The sequence below is a fragment of the Nipponia nippon genome, unplaced genomic scaffold (assembly GCF_047370975.1).
Source record: "Nipponia nippon isolate SJK-2023a ecotype South Korea unplaced genomic scaffold, ASM4737097v1 scaffold_4, whole genome shotgun sequence".
Lineage (NCBI taxonomy): Eukaryota > Metazoa > Chordata > Aves > Pelecaniformes > Threskiornithidae > Nipponia > Nipponia nippon.
In genome coordinates, this window is record NW_028262358.1 from 53,425,462 (window position 1) to 53,446,687 (window position 21,226).

The following is a 21,226-nucleotide window of genomic DNA, read 5'->3' on the forward strand; positions in this document are numbered from 1 at the left end:
GATAATGAGAAATCAAAACTAAATCTTAAGACACCTTCCCCCCACCCCTCCCTTCTTCCTGGGCTCAACTTCACCCCTGATTTCTCTACCTCCTCCCTCCCAGTGACGCAGGGGGCCAGGGAATGGGGGTTGCAGTCAGTTCATCACACGTTGTTTCTACTGCTCCTTCCTCCTCAGGGGGAGGACTCCTCACGCTCTCCCCCTGCTCCAGCGTGGGGTCCTTCCCACGGGAGACAGTCCTCCATGAACTTCTCCAGCGTGGGTCCCTTCCACGAGGTGCAGTCCTTCAGGAACAGACTGCTCCAGCGTGGGTCCCCTGTGGGTTCACAAGTCCTGCCAGCAAACCTGCTCCAGCCTGGGCTCTCCACAGGGTCACAGCCTCCTTTGGGCATCCACCTGCTCTGGTGTGGGGTCCTCCAAGGGCTGCAGGTGGATATCTGCTCCACCGTGGACCTCCGCTCCACCGTGGACCTCCATGAGCTGCAGGGGGACAGCCTGCCTCACCACAATCTTCACCGTGGGCTGCAGAAGAGTCTCTGTTCTGGAGCCTGGAGCACCTCCTCCCCCTCCTTCTTCACTGTCCTTGGTATCTTCAGGGCTGTTTCTCTCACATGTTCTCACTCCTCTCTCTGGTTGCAGTTGCTGTTGTGCAGTAATTTTTTCCCCTTCTTAAACATATTATGCCAGAGGCACTACCACTGTCGCTGATTGGCGTGGCCTTGGCCAGTGGTGGGTCTGTCTTGGAGCCGGCTGGCATTGGCTCTGTTGGACATGGGGGAAGCTTCTAGCAGCTTCTCACGGAAGCTACCTCTGTAGCCCCCCTGCTCCCAAAAACCTTGCCACGCAAACCCAATACACTTGTACTCAGTTTTACTTGACTTTAGAAAACAAAAAGACTAGTCTGGTCTCAACAGCTCACTTTTTGCATTTCTAGAAGGGCCTTAAGTTCTGAAGAAAATAGGCCGTAAGCACAGATGGCAGAGGTCTGTAGTGTACCAAAGATGACTCAATTCATTAATTCAACACATCCTTCTGGCTTTTGTCAAGCTAAAGTGCAGTTGCTTTGAAATCTGTGGTAAACCCAGAAAATTTTCTAAGATAGTTTAAAAGAATACAGAATGTACACACTGCTATTCCAGTTTCTAATTATGAGTTACTCTCTCCGTAACTGAAGGACAGTGAGGCCTGCACCCAACACAAAATCCCTGTAGCACTGTAAAAGAAAAATAACCAGGTAAAAGTAAGGGAAACACTGACTTCCACAGAACCATGAGCTGGCCTGGGAGGCAAGCTGGTGGTGATAAGGGGGTCTGCGACACATATGGGTGGTAGCAGGTTAACAGCAACTTTAGAACCGAGGAGCTGGGTGGCTGGACCTGATCCAAGTGACAGGGAGCAGTGGGCAATCCAGCTGGTCTCCAGGAGAGGAATAACTGTAGTGAGTATCTGTGATGTTCAACCTGCATTAAACTGTCCTTAGGGGTCAATGTTGAAAAGACTTGTTTCGGTCTTCTTTAGAATCATTGTACTTGGAGAAATTAAAATAGCTACTTCAGTGTTCTTTGTAAAGCTTTTTTTTTTTTTTTCCTCATTTATCTGCAAACTACTTAGAACAAAATAAGAGGCAGAGTTTTCCTTTTAAGCTTTGCAGTTAGACTGGGATTTTAGGTCTAGTGAAGCTTTTTCTTTTGGTATTTTCTCCACTATTTTGTCCCAACTGATATCAGAACTGGAGTCCACGTCCATGCAGAATTCTTCTTATTGTAAAGTGGTGAGTCCTTTAGGGTTTGTGAAGTGCTCTCATAGCCTAACTTACCTTCTTTGAAGTTGGCCCTTAAAAACATCTGAGGTGAGATATACTCAGAGAGGAAAGAAAATTATGTTGAGAAAGCTATCTGAACTCTGAAAAGAAACTGTGTGGTAAAGGGCTTTAGGTGGCAAAGTCAATATTAAGTGAAGAGGGTTCATTGAAAAAGGAAACACAAATCTGCTTTGGAGTAACCGATAACTGGTAAAAAGCAGCCCCTCCTGACATCACCGTGGCTTTAGCCTTGAAAAAGTTATTCTTGAGAAACATAGGAGTGTTTGATGTTCGCCCTTTCCACAGTGACAGAAGCCCTCCCAGAGGAGGGATGGTGTCAGTTCAATGGTCCTGGAAGCCATGTGCCAACAGAGCTGCTTTCTATGAGTGTAGTATCTATGTTTGGGATATACCAAAACAACACACATGGGCAGATCCATTTCTACAACTTTTCATTTTTTTGTCAGTCTGCTACATTCAGGGAATAAATGTAGACTCTGGCTTTTATTTTTAACTCTCCTAATCAAAGGTGTGGACAAATGGATGTAAGTCATTGAATTATTACAGTTTAGAAAGTGACTGCTTGTCATCTGAGACACATTAGTTGATTATGTATGTGTTCCCAACCTTTTACTAACATACGGGTTTAAATCTGATGATTGAACTTTTAAATTTTAGATTGCAATGGACTAAGAGTATGCACATGATTATTTAATATGGTTCAACTGATAAGAAATACATTAAAGTGAGATAAATCCATCATTTTCTTATTAACTGACCATATTCAAAGATGCCCTTGTGGCATAGGGAAACACAGGAGAGAAAACTGGCACTCTTTTTTGCCTCTTTTTTTCTTTTTTTTCTGTTCACTGGTCCAAAACCTCCCAGTCTCCCCAGACTTGTATTTGACAACTGTACCATTACTGTCATATTTAATATTACCACTAGCTTTTACAAATTAGTTATTGCGACATATCAGGAAGTAACTTAATAATCAGGTCATGTCCTTTGCTCTACTCTTCCCAAATAATCTGCCTTTGCAGTAGAGAAGCTTTTGAGTAGTTATCCCTTGCAGTTAGGTCATGCAGTCCTCCTGTTCTCCTCTTCTTTTCTCTCTGCCAAAAAGCAGTTAATTAGCTGAGGAAAAGAGATGTTTTATAGTGAATCAATACTGAACCCTGAAACAGACTTCATACCTCCAGCAATGTATCTACAAGCTTGGGAGAGGTGAACAAACAAGTCATAATGTTGAGAGAGGAAAGGAGAGGACAGGGAATAGTTTCTCTCTTGTTATTTGTGAAAAGGGGGACCTTCCTGCGATATGACTCGCCTCTCTAGTACCCTGCGGTGAAGCTAGATTTTGTGGTTGTCTTATTAGTGCACTCCCTTCGTTACGTGTTTGCAGGGTATATGGTTTTTTGTTTTCACCTTTCATCTAGATTGTGGTTACTGCTGCTGTTTAGAGGAATAAATGCAGCAAATAAGCAAATAATGGCAAGGAATAGGTGACCTCACCTGAAGGTATTGCTCATGGCCCAGGTAGGTGAAGTATCTCTCGCTTCCTGCCTTTTGTTATTTAAGTGCATTGGAGCATTCTTCCAGGCTCAGTCCTCTGCTGTGGGTTTATGTTGTTGTTTTTGCAGGTGTGTCTCTAAAGGGGTCTCTAAAAAGTAGTTGATATTTCCTATTGACACTGAAAGCAGAGTGAGAGAGAACAGTCAGTCTTCCTCTTCAGCATTATGATTTTCTTTAAGATTTTTTTTTAAACAGGTGCTAACCTATATTTCAAGGGGATGTTCGCTGCAGCACAAATATGAACAGTTCATATTTCCGTATGCTGCCCCACAAATAATCCCTATCCTTGAATGAAATCAGACACTGATTTATGTGGGACACACTGTTTTGATTATGAGCCCCCTGAAAACACAGCACTTTGTCACGTGGCTTGGGAAGACCCACACAGCCACTCTGTGCATCCCTTAAGAAGATGATCTCCAGGATTCTCATAAGCATCTGATTGCTGAGGCTACATTCCTGCTCCATTTCATAAATGAAAAATAAATGGTCCTCTTGACAAAGAGAATGGGGGTAAATTTGTCAAACAGCTATAATAAAGAGTATAAACCTTTTAGATGGAGCTCATGGGTTCTGCTCCCCACACTGCTCAAGTGTTAATACAAGCAAATAGCATTACTTCCAGTGTAGCTGTGATATGAATGTAATACTTACTGTCTCATAGGAGCAATTTATGAGGCTAAATTTTTGGTACTTTCTTCTTTTGTTTGTCTTCTGTTGATCAAGATAACATCTTTGATTTTTACTACAGCATCTTGATGTTTTTGTTAAGATATTTAATGTACGGAACGCAAGGAGTGAAAATAATTCCCACTACATGTAGCTCTCACCAGCATCTTCAGATATGTGGGTCCCTCTCAGGAATGGCCTTATCCAGGATTTTTACAGTGGTGAAGCAAAGCTGTCTTTGCCACTGAGAGAAGGGTCATGAAAATCCTCTTAGTAAAATTGCAGCCATGATAGGGTTAGAATTTACCTTTGCACTGCTGTACAGAGTCTGCTTGAAGCATACAAGGAAAATATCTGGTTCTCTGAATAGGGTTCAAGTCGAACAGAGCTTAAAAAAAAAAAGAAAAAAATTGTTAAAAATTAGCAAGGTATTGTGGGGCTCAAAGTATGATACTGGCTCACCTGGTTTTGGGTGCAGGTTGGAACAAAAATCAGTTGTTTGTAGCTTCACAATAATAAATACTTCGGCTTTTCAGAGATGATTCTGGTAACAAAAGGCAGTAGCAGATAAGATTGGATCTTTTCTTCAATGGCTCTTTCAAAGCAAAAATAGTCCTCAGCCCATGGCCCTGTTGCAACTCTTCCCTGACTACCATCTCACACAGATTTCTTTCGTTTCCCCTCTCAGCTGTTGCATGCATGTGGATTGAAATGCATGTACCCAGCAAGCTGGTACAGATGGATATGTTCTTGGCTGTTGCACAGAATTAATTAGTGTTTTCTATTCTATATATGCTCTTACATTGTGCATACCCGGCTAGCTGAGTGCATTGAACAAACTATCCAACATCTGTCACATGTTCATTTTCTCCCTGATCCTTTCCCCTGGAGGGGGAAGGTGTGCAGCATGCTGTCTTGCTTTGGGAGCAGAGCACACAGACTTTGCTAGGACCTCCCAGGTCACCAAGTCTCGTCTCTTGCTGTTGCAGACATCTACATTATATAATGCTCTTGTGAGCTGAGCAAGCGCCAGTCTAACATCAGATTTCTTTCTTTCTACTGCTATTGGAAAGCTGTTCCACTACTTTCATATAAGGGTTAGAAAGCTTTCATTTTCAGTTTCAGATTGTTTCTGCCTTTTTTTTTTTTTTTTTTTTTTGCTTATTTCATCTTGTGCCAATGTTGCTCTTGATCTTAATTTGCTTTTTTCCTTTTAAGGTCTTTACCACACTTATTGAATTTATAGGCAACAATCTTACTTCCTCTCAGCCTATATTTTCATAGGCTGTTGTACTGTTAGTACAGGTATGACTATGTTTGAGGTAAATCCCATCAAAGTTAAAGCTGGGAAAAATCATTCCGAGTGGATTTAATTTTTCATTTGTTGAAATCATTAACTTGAATTACACAGCAGAGTTAGTGGTGTACCGAGGTATGAGAAAATCCCATCCTACCTTAATATTTAGGTAGGAATCCTACTACATTTATTTTCTAATATGCATTGCCTAAACATCTAAGAAGATTCAGTTTAGTGCCCTGGCTCACCTTAGGTAAGACTTTAAGAATAATCCTACTGGTTTCAAATGAGTCTGTGTTGCATGAAGTTCCACATGAAACTGGGAAATATGTCCTAATTTCCTTCTAAAGACTGGGTGCTTGCTAATGGCAAGTCAGCAATGAGGCTGTTCTGCTTTAGTCTGGGACCTGAGGCAAGTCATGAAAGCAGCATGGCTCAACCTGCCCAGGCTCAGGTCCTGGGGTAAATCCCTTGGTGACTGCAAGTTATGGCCTATAAATATATGGAAATGTCTCCGCCTGTGTCCTTCTCAGCATATGACAAGCCCTATATGAGGCCGCGTCACTTACCAAAGTGCAGGGTCATGGGACGGGGCTGCAGTGCTGAGCCCACAGTGCCTTGGTGGTGTGTTCGCACTAGGCACCGCCCTTCCTCCCTTCTCCCCTCCCCGCAGCCATGCAGGGCCATGGGTCACTCCTGCTCTGGAGTGTGTCTGGCTCACAGACAAAAAAGCAGACTGACCTGCTTGCTGTATCTGGCATTGAGTCACAGATTGGGAAAGAGGCCATTCTGCTGTGCTGCAAATTTGTGAGAAACTAGGGCACTTCGGTGCAAAAAGCTGTGGGACTTGAGTTTAACACTAGACCTGTTTAACGCTAGACCTGGCAGGTTTGGCTGCATTCTAGTACGACTATGACTGTCATAGTGTGTCTGATCTGCTGTGAACAATCCACGTTTCGGAAAAATGCACTTATTTTTGTTGGATTTATAAAGAATGCCTGAACCGTCTCTTGCTGAATTTTCTCTCTGGTAGCCTTTTGTTATGATTTTTTTTTTTGTGGAGGAAGTTAGGCTGATTCAGTAATCTTTGGTATTTTAAACTATCATTGCAAAGGGAGAAGATGGACCTCTTCAGTCATCCCTGGCTTGAAAAGGTCTGGGTGTAGAAGTGATCAGCATATCTGATGTTACTTCCTCAATAAATTAAGCAAACATTATGAATGTGGATAGCATAAAATTCATGCTTCTCTTTTTGAACCATTTCTTGTTACTGTTAATAGATATTTTTTTGTAATCCATCTGCTCATCTTGCCTGATTGATGTTCATCATAAAACCTGTGCTCATGACAGGCATAAAATATTAAAAGAAAACTTGAGATTTCACCTGTCTCCATAGCTGAAAGCAGTCTGAGTTTTGTAAAGCTGTTGATTTGGCTTCCAAAATGTATAAATAGAAAAATGCAGGGAACTTGAGAATCAGCTTGGATACTGCCTGGACCACAAAGTTCCAATATTTCTGTATTAGGAAGAGTTCTTTCTGAAGTTCTTACAGACAAAAAGTCTCCTATTCCAAGAGAAACATCGAGCCTAAATTTTAACTGTCAGTTAAGATTAGTGTAAAGGGCTTTCAAAAGTGGTAAGTGGTCAGTCAGATTTGTGTAAGTGGCTTTCAAAATGCTACCAGATCAGTATGTTTTAAGTTCACATCCATCTTTCATTCACTTTTATGAGCGTGGACTACCTGTGGTACAGAACAGTTTGGAATGAAATCCTTTTTTCTCTTTACTGTGACTATTTTCCTGGACTAACACAACTGTGATCTTTGCCATAGAAATGTTAATAAAACTTTATCCTTACTGTCTGAGCTGTCTTTGTCCCCTTTTCTACCTATCCATCCCTTGTTTGCCTTTAATATCCACTGGTAAATCAATGTAAGAAAAGAAACTTGCAGTCTCCAGGTCAGTAACTGAGTACTACTCAGTACTTCTGATACATGGATATCTTGTTGCTCCACTGAACTCTGAGTATGTTCATTTTGGTGGACCTCCTTTGCTCTTCCTTTGGCTAGTTGATTTTTTTTGAGAAAAACTATCCCTTTCCCATCACAGCTCCCCTTAACTGGTTAAAAGCATGATATAATATCAACTTTTTTTTTTTTTAAAAAACAGGAAATTATGGGGAAAGTGGAATGGAAGCCTTCAAAGAGCTGGCTGCCCAAGAGGGTCTCTGCATTGCTCACTCTGACAAGATCTACAGCAACGCTGGGGAAAAGAGCTTTGATCGCCTGCTCCGCAAGCTGCGAGAAAGGTTACCCAAGGCTAGAGTGGTGGTTTGCTTCTGTGAGGGAATGACAGTGAGGGGGATCCTCATTGCCATGAGGCGCCTGGGAGTGCTTGGGGAGTTCCTGCTAATTGGAAGGTAAGGGTCTGAGTGTGATTTCTCTGCCCATCCTCTCCCTCTCATCCTGCAGGCAGTTCTTTCATTTCAGAACGGTGCAAATCAGTCTACCCATAATTTCCATATTTACTTGTCTAATGAATGAAAAGATGTGGCAAGACAGTAGAGCAGATCTCAGGAAGGGGATAAGAAGATGTATGCCAGCTTAATTGGTGGTGTTAACTTTGGCTGAAGTAAATGTTAGTTGCTAACTGTTTTATATGGATATATGATGTTACTGTTTTTGTGCTTTTGTGCACTCTAGAGGAATGTTTCATACAGATTTTATAACCAAAGTAGGGAGTGAAGAATTGTGGTTTCAGAATGTGATCTGGAAGTGTGACATGTGACAAAATTTCATGTGATTTCACTAAGGATGTCTACTGAGAATTTGAAACCCCAAATTATTGAATGGTTTTGATTACTTGAACTTTTTCACAGTCTTATGATTACAACCTGTCATTCTCATTTGTATACTTTGTTCTAATCTTTGCTGTTGAAAGTTAGGGCACTGATATTACACAGACTTGTTTGTTTTTAAAACATCGAACTTGCTGATGGTCAAGTCAGTATGTATGTGTGGTTTTATATTACCAGAGTAACAGTGCAGTAATGTGTATTGGACAAAGACCGTCTTTATCAAAATGAGAATGGTTGCTTTTTTCTTCTAGATTTTATCATTTCTTCTAGATTGTATCAGTTCTTCAACTACAGTTGTATCACATATGGTGTATCCATATTTCCATTTTTGTGGTAGTTCTTACTTTGAGGCTTCTTTGAGTTTCACCTTGATTTTTGCAATGTCTTTATGTCTGGTTTTCCGTTTCAATGAATCCTGTTCAAATGATGAGGGCTGACCTTTCTGTCTTGTCTGTTAGATTGATACTGTCTTTTTAAATCCTTCTATTTACTCTTTGTTTCTTTCTTACCTATTGTTTAAACACCATTCCTTCAAGGCCTTTGACAGTTGTCTCCTTACCTACTTAGCTTCTCTTGCCTTTTTAGTCTGTTGTCATTTGGATCTATCAGACTTCTTTGTGTCCCTTTCTCTCCCTAAAGTTTTTCTGTCTGTCACTGTTGTGACTGGGATGCTATCCTTTAGCCCTGTGCTATAATATTGGTCTTTCCCTGACCTCATCGCTCCTCAAACTCCACAATTGTGATTTTTATAAGTCAGATAGCTAATCTGGCCCAAGTAATAATTTTGAAAGCAATCAATGGCTCTCCTTTCATCATTTATTTTTGTTGCAGTCTTTGAATGCAATCTATTTGGAGCAGAGACTGTATCTTTAGAAGGATGTGTAGATAAGATATAGCACATTTGGAAAGCCATCAGCATTAAAATGAAACAAATAGTAAGGCGGTATTGAAAATGGTATTATGTTTTAGATTTGTGCATGTGCTTTTCGTCTGCATCATTCAATATGCATCATTTGAAGTTAATAATGGAATGCTTCAGGACTGATATGTTTTAAGTATGTTTTTTCAGTGAACTAAAGAAACTAACTATTATAAAATTAGTTTGGGTGACAGCATCCCTGGTCATTTTGTAAATGCCCTGCAGCTTTAGGCAATGCTGTGCTTTCTTCATGTATTATTGTCCTTCGTGGTATCTTATTGTTCACCTGATTTTGGTGCGCTCTCTTGACGCTATCCATACAGAGAGCCAAAGGAAATGAGTCTCCCACATTAAGCACCAAAACTAGGTACTTTGGTGATACAAACCTTAGTTCTCCTATTAGGCCATTTACTTGATCCCCTGCTCCTTGGATATGTGGAACATTTTAACTTGAAATTTTGACTAAAAGCTTTTACCAAGCATTACGCTACTCTATTTAGTTCAATTGTTTGTCTCAGAATCTGCGCAACAGCATTACTCTGAACTTTTTGTCAGAACTTCTCACCTATTAAATGCTAATAATGGAATTTCTTTGGAAATCACAATGAGTTTTTCAGGTACCCTTCTTTTATGCTGGTAATTGAGTATGGGAGACTCCTTTTTAGGGCTGGGTGAGCTATTCTGATTGTAAAACAGGCTGGCTATTGCTTTGCATAGTCTAGATTGTGCCCAACAGCTGGCTGAAATAAAAAGTATTATAGGGCTTGCACATGTTTTATATGTGCTTGCGGAACTAAAAGAAAAGACATTTTCTTTGAATTGTCCTAATTAAGTGATTTTAAAAAATGGCAAATCTAGCAAACTTATTCACAAGTAAGTTGCAGCGAAACTGCAGTGCTATGAATTTGGTCATCTATACACAAACAGGAACCAAGGCATGCATTAACATTACTCTGACATGCTGTTTAGTCTTTTTTATTCAAGTACCCAGCTAAGCAAAAACCAAAAGCCTTTTAAGAACGTTCTTTTAATTGAGGGAAGTGGGAGTGAATGTGAAATCAAGATTTTTTGCAATAAGGAGCTAAACAAAGCCTTTAATTTACCCACAGGTTTATTATCAGCCACACTGTATCAACCCCGTAATCTGCTCTGACTCACTGTAAAGAGGAAGCCTTGACAAAGGGACACCTGGCTAAATGGCTTTCTTCCTGCTCTATCTTCAGTATTGCTATTGATCAAACCAGACAGGAACAGCTTAGCTTAACTAAATTCAAGGTATCAGAAAGAGAGCTGGGAACTAAATTTGACTTCAGTTTAATCTGGGAATGATACATTGGAAATTATGGGGGGTTACATTGAGCCAGGACTGGGTTGTCAAATACTAGGGACTTTTCCAGGATGGGCTGACTCTTCTCAGGCATGGAGTTAGGATCTTATTTGTGCTGTATCTAAGCAAGTGTTCCCAAATTCAGATTAGAGATGTAACTAGAAGTTCAGTCTCCTTTGCTACTGGAAGTGGGAGTCTGTTGCATTAGTGAGGAAAAAAAAGGCAATTCCTATTTATGAATCTGGAGGGAAGATGGGATTAAGACAAGACAGGAGAAGAGGTTACAATCCTGCCTGAGGGAGAAAGGAGGATGTTCTGAAATTGATACAGTGTCCAAATGTAGTGGAGAGTTCAGTGAGAAAATTTATTAAGAAATGAAATTAAGGATGATAAAGCTTTAAAAAGTGGCTAATAATCAAAGGGAAAGGAGAAGGCAAAAATTGATCACGGCTTTGTATAAAAAAAATGATTGGGATAGTATTGGAGTAACCAAAGGCAAAAGTTATGCTAAGAAAATAAACTGTACTCTTAAGGGAATTTAGGTGATAGCTCTTTTAGCAGAAATAAGTTTTGATGTGAAGAGACTATGTAGAAAGATACTCAACATTATGTGTCTAATCATGTTTACGCAGGCCACTGGGTTTTATATTACTCAATAAGCATCAATTAGGTTTTGTGAGAATCTTGCAAAACTGATTAATCTCCTCTATATCCTCTGGGATGATGCATCAAGACAAGGCATGTAACTGACTTTCCAGCATCTGTGTGGGTAATGCAAAGCAAATGAAAGACGCAAACGAAATCCCCAATTTCAAGAGTTACTCGGAGATCACTGGAGAAGAGACATGTTAGATAAACGGTTGGAAATGAAAATGCTCTTTTGCAATATGATGATCTCTCAAACTCCTACCCACAATGGCTAGTGTTAACGTATGAGGAACTTTGGGAAGGAAGGGATATATTAGTGCACATGCTGTTTTTCAGTATAACACTTGGTAATGGACTATGTACTGCTTTACTTCCGTAGGCTTTCCAGTGTTTTATGGTCTTCATTAATATCGCTCTATGGGCTATTGTAGAACTATGAATTTTAAGCGTTGGTAGGGTGACCTCTCCTGAAAGTTTGGACACTTCACAATGAAGATATGGTTGGATTCTGTGCTGTGAACCTGGTGCATGACAGAGGGCAAGTCAGATCTTTTTCTATATCTAATAAAACCCTTTTAGCATAGGGTGCCAGAGCTTTCAGGATGCATAGTGTGATGAAATTTTTCCTGTCTGCCCTCTGTTCACAAGCCTATATTAATAATGGTGGTTTTGGCATTTAACTTCACACTTTCTAAAATACTGACAAGGCATTGTCAATGTAAGCTCTTTGGTCCCATTATTGTTGGATGTGTGGAACCTGATTTCATTCAGGTGTAAGAGTAAACAACTTGTTGGTGAGTTGACAGAGAAACGTGCCCTGACACAGTCAGTCCCTGGGTGGCAGGGTGTGTGGGAGGATTGGGCAGGTGCCTAGGGCAGTTATCACCTTCCAAAGCCTGGGATTTTATGCCTGAACAGGCATGTAATCCCATTGAATTGGTGCACTACTTGACAGAAGAGTGCCTTGCCTACCTGAATGAGACCCATCAGTTCCTAGCACTGTGACTGTGACTACTGAGACTCTGTTCAACTCCATCAGAGCAGAGGAAGGAGGGTCTCTACATCTGACAACACCATGGTTAAGACAGAGACTCAAACCCTATCTACAGTAATCACCCCCATAGTCGAAAAACTGGAATCAGAAATTGACAAGTCCATAGCATCAATTAGTAAGGGAGGAGGAAGAGTCTGATCAGGAAGCTGGTCCTTCAGCAAGGAAACAGGAGAAGGAGGTGACAGAAGTCACTCTGTAGGCAGAAATTATCTGGTACCTGAGTGAACTTTGAGATACGCGGAAAGATTGTATCTGCCAACCAGCCGAATGGATTGCTGCCTCGTTGCTCAGATGCTGGGATACTGGGGCTGACGTCAGGAATTAGAAGGTAAGGAAGCCCAGAAGCTGGGATACCTCACTAGGGACCAGGGAAGAAACAAAGAAATTGGAACAGAGGCAATAATCCACAACCTCTGGAGGTAGCTCCTGTTGAGCGTGAAGGCAAGGTATCTCCTCAGGGGTGATCTTGTAAATTTCTGAGGGAAGCAGACTGCCATGGAAAAAGGTGTTTTAATTTGTGTCTTTGTTTCTCACTATATGAATATATTTTAATTGGCAATAAATTGAATTAATTTGCCCCAAGATGAGTCTCTTTTGCCTGTGATGGTAACTGTTAAGCAATCTCCGTGTATTTATTTTAACCCATAGGATTTTTCATCCTAGTTTCTACCCCTGTCCTGTTGGGTGGGGGTAGCTGGCAAGCAGCTGGGTGGGCATTTGGCTGCTGACCAAGGCTAACCCACCACAGATGACACAGGTTGCACTGCCAACAGCATGATGACAAGTATTTCTCTTTCATTCAGTTCTGACATCACAAATGTCATAAATAACAGAGTATCACAAATACCACCTTCCATATCTGGCTAGAAAGATACCTTCCATATCTTCCTGCCTCTTCCTCCCAGATGAGTCCCTGGTGCCAGTGGCTCATGCATTACCTACAAATAGACTGAGAATATTCTGCTGCTAGATTGGGATGTTTTTCATAAAGAAGATGACCGTCAAAGGATGTTACTGTTCTTTAAAGTTAGACTAGCTTAAAGAAAGATGCTGTACTCTGTCTCCACTGCACAGTGTCTTCATTTACCACAGGAGCTGCTCCACGTTAATGAAAAAATCAATAAGAAATGCCCACATTCTCCCAAAGGAGCTGAAGTGCTTTGCAGGGCCAATGTGTTTAACTGCATTTCCAAAAAAATATGATTAACTATTTAAGTACATAAGAGATTACCAAGAAATCAATAAAAGCCAACAGTATGTTGTCAATGGGGAAAAAAAGCCCTGCTTTGTGCTAGCCTAGATTATCTAGGATAGGTTTGGGCCTTGTAAATCCGGCAAAAATAATAGATATATCACAGTGTTGCTCATGATAGTGTTTTATGCCAACTTGCTATGAATGGAAATGTGGTGTTAAGAAAACTGGTAGTAATCCAGCATTGCCAAATGGATATGATAGAACCCAAACCACTAGCATACCATGTGCTGGTTTTTTGGGAGGGTAGTCTGAGTGATAAAACTCATAGTGGTTCAAAAGCCTAAAGTAAAGATAACAATACAAGTGGCGTGCTGACAAATAGGAAGATAGTCATTTAAGCAGCAAAAGGTTTACTTTTCATGCTGTTTACAGCGGGAAGAGGACTGTTTTGTCTGCCTGGTGCCTCCAGGGCCAAAGATGCTCAGAATGACTGTTACTAATGAGTCTGTTGCTGCTCCAAGTTAGTGGAAGGCTGTATTTAAATAGATGTTTATATGTAATCAGAGGTTTAGCTGGGTTTGGATTCAAATTGCTGGATTAAAATTCAGGTAGATTCCATGAAATGCTGAAATCATTCATGATCAATGTTCAAATACTTTCAAAATCTAACTCAAGTTGTCAGTTAAGCAAAATATTGTCAATGAAGGTAGTCCCACCTGGCAACATCAGCCCATTTCCTGAACATTACCAAGGTTGGTAATAGGATCCATTGCTAATTTCAAAGTCTGGAACCTCAGCACATGTCAGTCTCTACAAATTCGTATTCCTTATTCATTCATGGTTCAATTTGTAGTTGCAATCTAGCACCTGTTAACTATGATGAGAATTTGTAATCGGTGTGGATGAAAACAGCATTACATGATACAAGAACACTATGAACAAGCATGTTTTGTTTACCCTCTAATCTAAAATAACATCAATCCATGTTAAAATGGGATTACATGTCAAGCACCAATCAAATAGGCATATATTAGAGCAGAACTGCATTTGATTTGAGTTTCTCTGTAGTTTGCTTTTAGAGCTCACCGATAGCCATTCCATGGCTATTCCTTATTGATAGTGATGACGAATTATATGTAAGATAAAGGTTTACTTAGCTGTGATTTTAGAGAGCACTTCCGTGCTGATGTTAACAGGAAGAATGTTCACTTATTCACAGAGAGAGACAAGAAAATACAAGAAATATACCTATGGTTTTTGATGGTAAAATGGGATTTAAGTATTATAGTGGGGAATTTAATTTTTTTTTTAGTCTTTTCACTTCCTTCCCCCTTCTATGTGACATGAGCTAAACTAGGTTTTTGGATATAATCAAACCTCTCTCTTTCATACGGGCATCCAGAATTGGTTTCAAAAGCAAGTATTAACCCTTAGATATTTCTGTGGATACACTCAGTGTTTTTAAAGAGGATGACATTTTCAAAAGTTGTAGGTGAGATACTGGTGCTTTTGAAATGTTACTCAATTTTATTAAACCTCCCCTTGTTTTTGTAACTGAAAATGAGATAGTTTCTGATTTATGCAATGAAAATACGTACAAAATAATAAATTTCAGCCATGGTTTCTCTGTGTTATTCCTAGTTCTTCACAGAAGACTTTAACACATAATTTCCAAGATGGTGCTTGCTAAAGTGAATCCACTTTAGAGAAAACAGATCACATCACTAACAAGTATGAGACTGTATTCCAGCAGTCTGTGTAAATTCCTGCCCCAGATTGTCCAAGAGAGGTCGCATACTGACAGATGTGAAATACTAGGTCTCCAATAGCTTGAAGACCCAGGAAAAAGCTCAAATCCTTCATCCCAATCTTCCTTCCAGGTTGATTTTCCCATATGATCTATAGAATTGCCTGTCCTCACATGCCTGTGTATCCAATGACTTCCCGAAAGGATCAAGTAGATGTGAAATAGTATGTTTAAACTGTACTTGAGTGCTTGCAGACTACCTATGATAAGAAATAATTCACAGAAGATAATATGTAGATTAGATGCAGCTTTGAATATCTTTTGTTCTTGGACAATGGTCATAGATCACTTCTTTGGTTTCCATGCAGGAGTTTGAAAGAAAAACAATATCCAGGCTATTACTCAGAAGAAGAATAGATATCTTTGTGTGGATTGTTAATATAAACATTACAAAAAATAAAAGAACACTTTACCAGAACCTGAATACACATGTAAGACTAATTAAAGTGGAAGCAGTATTGATTACTAAAATACAAATGTATAAGATATTTTAATAAAGTAAATACTTACACAGCTTTTTAAAGTGATGTGAAAGGTTGCTGATTTAACAAACAGGACATGTGAAAACCTGTTTGAAGGCAATGTACACTTTTTAATGGTAGTCATTAATGTACCTTTTTTATAAATGTTGATTGTATTGAGAGGAGAAAAGGGACTGGGATTTTCCTGGTTCTGAACGTATAGTGCAATAGATTATCAAGGCAAAGTAATGCTATCTTTCACTTGCTTAAGTCACTGGAATAGCAAGAGGAGACAGAAGCATACAACTAAGCATCTTGAAGCACAATACAAAATGTGACGCTTAAACTTCATGATGGTAAACTTGTGGGGTCAAACCCCTCTTGTTTCTGGATTTCTGGTAAAAACTTCCATGATTCTAAGGCAGTTTATGCTTCTTAGGAAAGGAAAGCTAAGACCTGGTTCAGTATTTTCAAATTATCTTGGCGTGGATTCTGCGGGGAGAGTTGTCTAAGCTAGTGATGTCCAACAGAACGCAACGAAGGAACAACCTTGGCAAAAATAATTTACCTTTAAATTGTCTGCAGAGTCTTCCAACACTGAAAAAGTGCAACAGTTCAATGTCTGCTTCTTGTCTATGAACTAATACAGATGTTAGAATCATTGAGTTATTACATAGTGCTATGTGTTGTTGACAGATTATTTATTAGGCAGCATGTGGTTTATCATGCCTCTGTAGAAACCAGTAGCTGGACGGCTGCTGCTCACCTGGAAGAATATGCTGCATTTTTGTGTGATTGAATCATATTGAATGATGCTACTTCAAGGGTCTTTGCATAATTTACTTAGTGCTAGACTTTTTCACGCATGTCTGTGTGAGGCTGGGATTCTTTATAAATGGTTAGGAAATTAAGCTCTTTATATTTCTACTGACAACAGTTAAAATTCGGAATTTCTGCAGTTTACTTCAGGTGCTTTTCAGTGCTCAAATAGAAATGTAGCCTAATGCAGTTCTAGTAAAAACATGAGAAAACCCCTGCCTCAAAATATAAAGCTCCATATTTTTTTTCAGATTTGATTTCTTAATTCTAAACAGCAAATTAATCACCTATTTTTTCAAGGAAAACAGAAATTAAAGATGAACCTTTCCTGGAATACTTTAGTAATTTTATTATTATTTAAGAATAATTGTTTTTATGTTTCCTGCCAAGCCTTGGTATAAAAGTAGTTTTTTCTGCTCCAGTATAGAAATATATAACAACACTGTTAATAACAGTTCCAGTCCTTGGATCACTAGAAAATGTTGCCATTAGGGGTAAAGTATTGACTGAAGGTAATCAGAATTGCCTGAGCTGTGTTCATACAAGCAACACATGTTTTGACAGGGACAAGCACATCAAGGAAAAAATAATTTAGGCTGCAATTTAAACACCTTTCTACTGAATCCTAGAAAGCAGTCACTGAAAAGCTTTAGAGCTCCTGTGAATAATTAGCTGGCTGCATTTTCAGAGCAGCAATTTACTGCTTGTTAAAGCCTTTGGCTCATTGACCAGAGAAGGTAAAATAAAAAGCAGGGTACAATGTCGTGGGGAAACACCATATATTTCCATATACTTCCTGATTTTCATTCATTTTTCCCTTTCCTTTCATAAATGCCCTCAACCTAATGGCCTTGCTGGAGAACCCCTGGTACCTTTCCAAGGCTGGAAAATACACCCAGCATTCAGCAGTCCGAGGAGATGAATTTATCTGAAGGGAGGCTAGCCCTGACACATCTGTATGAACATACAATGTGGAAGTTGTAGGTCGTGCAAAGGTTCTAATCTGACAGCCAAATACATAGTGTTTCTAAAGCTGAAATTAAACTGGAATCAAGGCAACTGGCCCATGGTGACAGATCCTTAGTCTGCCGCTTTTCTGCTGAAATTTTCAGCCAAGACAAATTCTTTCCGTTTCTGAGGCACAGCAGTGCTTTAGGACCTGACATGATGTCAAGAACTCTTTTCAAAAAGCCAAAGCTGGCCCTTTCATGTTACTATTGCCTCTTCAGCACCACCAGTCTGTTTTGATGTAGGACTCAAAGACTGCAGAACTGGCCAGCTCTTGCCCACACTTCAATTCAGTCATTACTATCTGCATCTTAGTTCAGTTATTTGTACTTCAGAGAGGGAGAATAAAAAAAAGAATTTTGTTTCAGTCTTGCAAATTCACTGCTGCCTGATAACTGACCTGGCACTTATTTCAACTGACTTTAAACTGTATGCATTATTCACTATGAGCTATTTGTGGGTAAGCTTTGGTACCTAGGGCTCATAGTTATTTTCCATGCTGGTGATTTGGCTGTATTTATTCGTTCTCTGGGGAGCGAGTTTAAGTTGCCTGGCCCTCTTTTCCTCAAAGATTGAAGGGATGCAATACAAGTCAGAGTTAGGAAGAAAAATATACTACTGTTGTTTAGTTCAATAGAAATGGAATGTGTTATGTTTCTGCTTTACAGAATAAAACTGAATTCTTTGGTTTCTTGGCATTGCTAAGAAGAGGCTGAATATCAGCTCTTGCATGTTAACATGAGGATTAGGAAAGCTGCATAATAGGTCAGATTTAAGCACTTCTGTATGCAGAAATGACAACCTGAATGTGACTCCACTTATGGTTTCTGCTGATTTCTCACAGCAGGTTGAATCATTGTAAGTTGCTATTTCTAATGGGAGATCTCTAAATTTTCTCTACTCTTCCTCTAATACATCTCTGAATATTCAGTTTTATCTGCTTCCTTGTTGTTATATATTATTTGCATTCTTTAGTTGTTCCTTGCATGCTGCATCTTGTTCCTTGCATCTTCATCCATCCTTTCTTGGTCTTCTTATCCCCATTTGCCTGAGTCTCAAGACTTTCCTGTCAATTAACATACTGAACTCTTCAGCACCTGCCACCACTATGGGCCTTTTATTTTTTTGTAGTAAAAAGTCCTCACTGCTGGCATAATTTCCTTTCTGTGAAGTCAGGAGGAGGTTTAGCATTTTCTTAATCAGAAATGGAGGTAAGCAAAATGTGCTCTTGAAAATGCTACTCATATTACAGAGATACTTGAGGAACAGGTTAATTTCACAACTCTTCTGCCTTCTCTGTTTGCTCCTATTGGCTCTCTACCCACTTTTTTGGAAGTGTCACCCAAAGCCATAATTAAATAAACCTAACAATTTAGGAATGATGTATCTTGGTTTTGTTTGTGGAGTGCGACAGCAGTTGAAAAAAAGAGGACCCCCCAACCTCAAAAGTAGCTATGCAGGTATGTAAGACTGGCCCCTTTATTGTTTTCAATTGTTCTGGATGGGATCTTGCATCACTATCACCATTAAAAAATACAGCATGAAGCATCTGTTATCATTAACCACTATTGCCTTTACAGACCTGAAGTACTGTAAAGGTAACTGACTTGAATCTGGTCTCACATATTATCATCAAAATTTCAAAACTAAATTGTGACGATAGGCAGTGGTATAAAGGGAAAAACTAGGCAGGTGTTCCAACTTTGCAGGCTGGCAGTTGATCATTTTCAGAGTTGCAAACTAAGTAAATGTGAGGACTCATTAAGAGGTAACACAATGTAACCAAATGAACCAGACGCTGAAGTCGAGTGAAAGACCTGCTGCTAAGGCCAGTGCCCAGTCTGATTTACAGTGGAACACCTAGAGTACAAAATTAGATGCGTTAATCTGCATGCATTTCAAATTAATTTGTCTCAGCAGTGTGATTACAATGTATGTTAAATGAACCCAGAATGGGAATGGAGAGTTTAAAGTCTTCACAAGAAACTTGCCATCGTCTCTCTGGTAAGCATGAGAATACAAATAGAGGATGACGGAGCACAATAATGTCTCTCAAGAGCTCTGCTGTCCAAGTATGACTGATTTCTTTTTTCTGTTTGCCATTATGTTTGTGGGAAAACTTCTTAGATGGGAAGACTTAACTCAAGTAATTGCACAACCTGCTACTCCAGCAAGGTAAGAGTTGCAGTTGTGGAGAGATGCAGAGATAAGAGTCTGTGTGTAAGAAAGAGATGGTGAGTGATAGGGTTTTGGTTTCAGGCAATGGCTATTTATTCTGATACAGACTGAGATGTGTTAAGATACATGAAACAAGCTGAGTCTCTATAAATTGCACAAATGGAATGGAAGCAGAATCATGACTCCAAACTGGATAAAGTCATGCACTGCTAGCCCATCAGGATTCAATACAGGAATGCTTCTGTTGGTACTGAATCTCTCCAGTGAAACACCAAGGGCTGACTTCTGTTTTCATGGTGCTGTGAATCATGAATAACCCTCTGGACAACAGTGCTGTTAAAGTGAGTGTGAAATGAGAATAACTTTCTAATACAAAGTGCTTACCTGTTAAAACAGAAAAATGTCCATGTGTTCTAGGATTGTGTTTCTGTCACTGGTGAACATCCAGTGCTTGTGATTCAAATTAAAATCTTTTACTTCCATTTTTTTTCTCCTCTGTAAAAAACATCTCCTGGGAGTATCTGCTGACTGGCTGATTTGTTTCAAGCCAGATGATTGACATTCCTTGTAATTTTAATCCTTGGTATGGAAATTACAGATGTTGTGCTTGTTTGTTAATGTCTGATTCTTGTTTAAAGCTTCCTAAGCTATTTACTTCCATAAAAACTCAGCGGCGTCTGTGAGTTCCACATATTAGTCTGAATATAAGAGGATGTCTTCTGTGTACTTTACATTTGCTGGCTTTTAATTGAATCAAGTCTTCCTAATGGAAAAGGGAACAGGAGTCTACCTGGATTAATTTTCATCATTTATGTTAGACATAACATCATGTTTGTCCTCATGTCTCTTTCTAACTAAATGCACTGTTTTTAAGGTTCTGCAGACTACAAATGCTTTGGAGAAGGGACAATTTTTTAGGTCTGTGCAGTGCCATACATGGTGGGGGGGATGGGGCCTTGGCTCATAACTGGATTTGCTGGTCACTACTGCAACTCATGCAAATAGTAATAATATTTTAAAACTGAACAAAAATTACTTAGGAAAGAATGTACAGGAAAGCCCAAACACAAGAGGGGGATTTTTTTTTTCTGTTTTTAAAAAGAGACATGCTGCAGCATTAGGATAAATTATTCGTACTTAATAAAGCCCCATTTTGACATTGCATGGGGGCCATGGCCTCCACTTACATGGAGGTGTTCAAGATCAGCATGAGCAGCTGTGCCACTTGTCCTGATGACCGTGGAAAGAGGTTGGCTAGGAGTCTGGAGGGGAAAGTGTCTGTATCAAAGTGCTGGGGTTCTTTCAGGTGGTATGGGCACATTACGTAAAGCTTCAGTTTCTCTGACAGAGCTCCAAAAACAGAGACTGCAAAGTGATGGAGACCTAACTCAAGTTGTGCTCCTCCTTTTCGTGGCTTGAGCCAATGAAAGTTGTAGTACAGAATCTAGCCCTTCATCTTTTAAAAACTTAAGTTTTCCTTAAGCCAGAGTCCTTGGATTAGAGAAAACTATTTTTGTGAGTGACTTGTAATATTCAGGGCTCTATGTAATCTATGACTATGAGATTGCAGTTCCCACTGCAGAACTAGGCTTTACAGTCTAAGAGTTGCTGT

At 39.7% G+C, this 21,226-nt stretch overlaps 1 protein-coding gene across 3 annotated transcripts in view; it reads left to right on the forward strand.

Moving 5' to 3' along the window:
• The window catches only part of GRM1 (glutamate metabotropic receptor 1), a 195,024-nt gene that overhangs the window by 33,491 nt on the left and 140,307 nt on the right, over window positions 1-21,226 (forward strand). For all 3 annotated transcript variants that reach the window (XM_087776109.1, XM_087776113.1, XM_087776110.1), the window contains exon 3: window positions 7,511-7,760. In XM_087776109.1, the coding sequence (XP_087632235.1) occupies window positions 7,511-7,760 (250 nt within the window). The remainder of the gene's footprint in view (window positions 1-7,510; window positions 7,761-21,226) is intronic.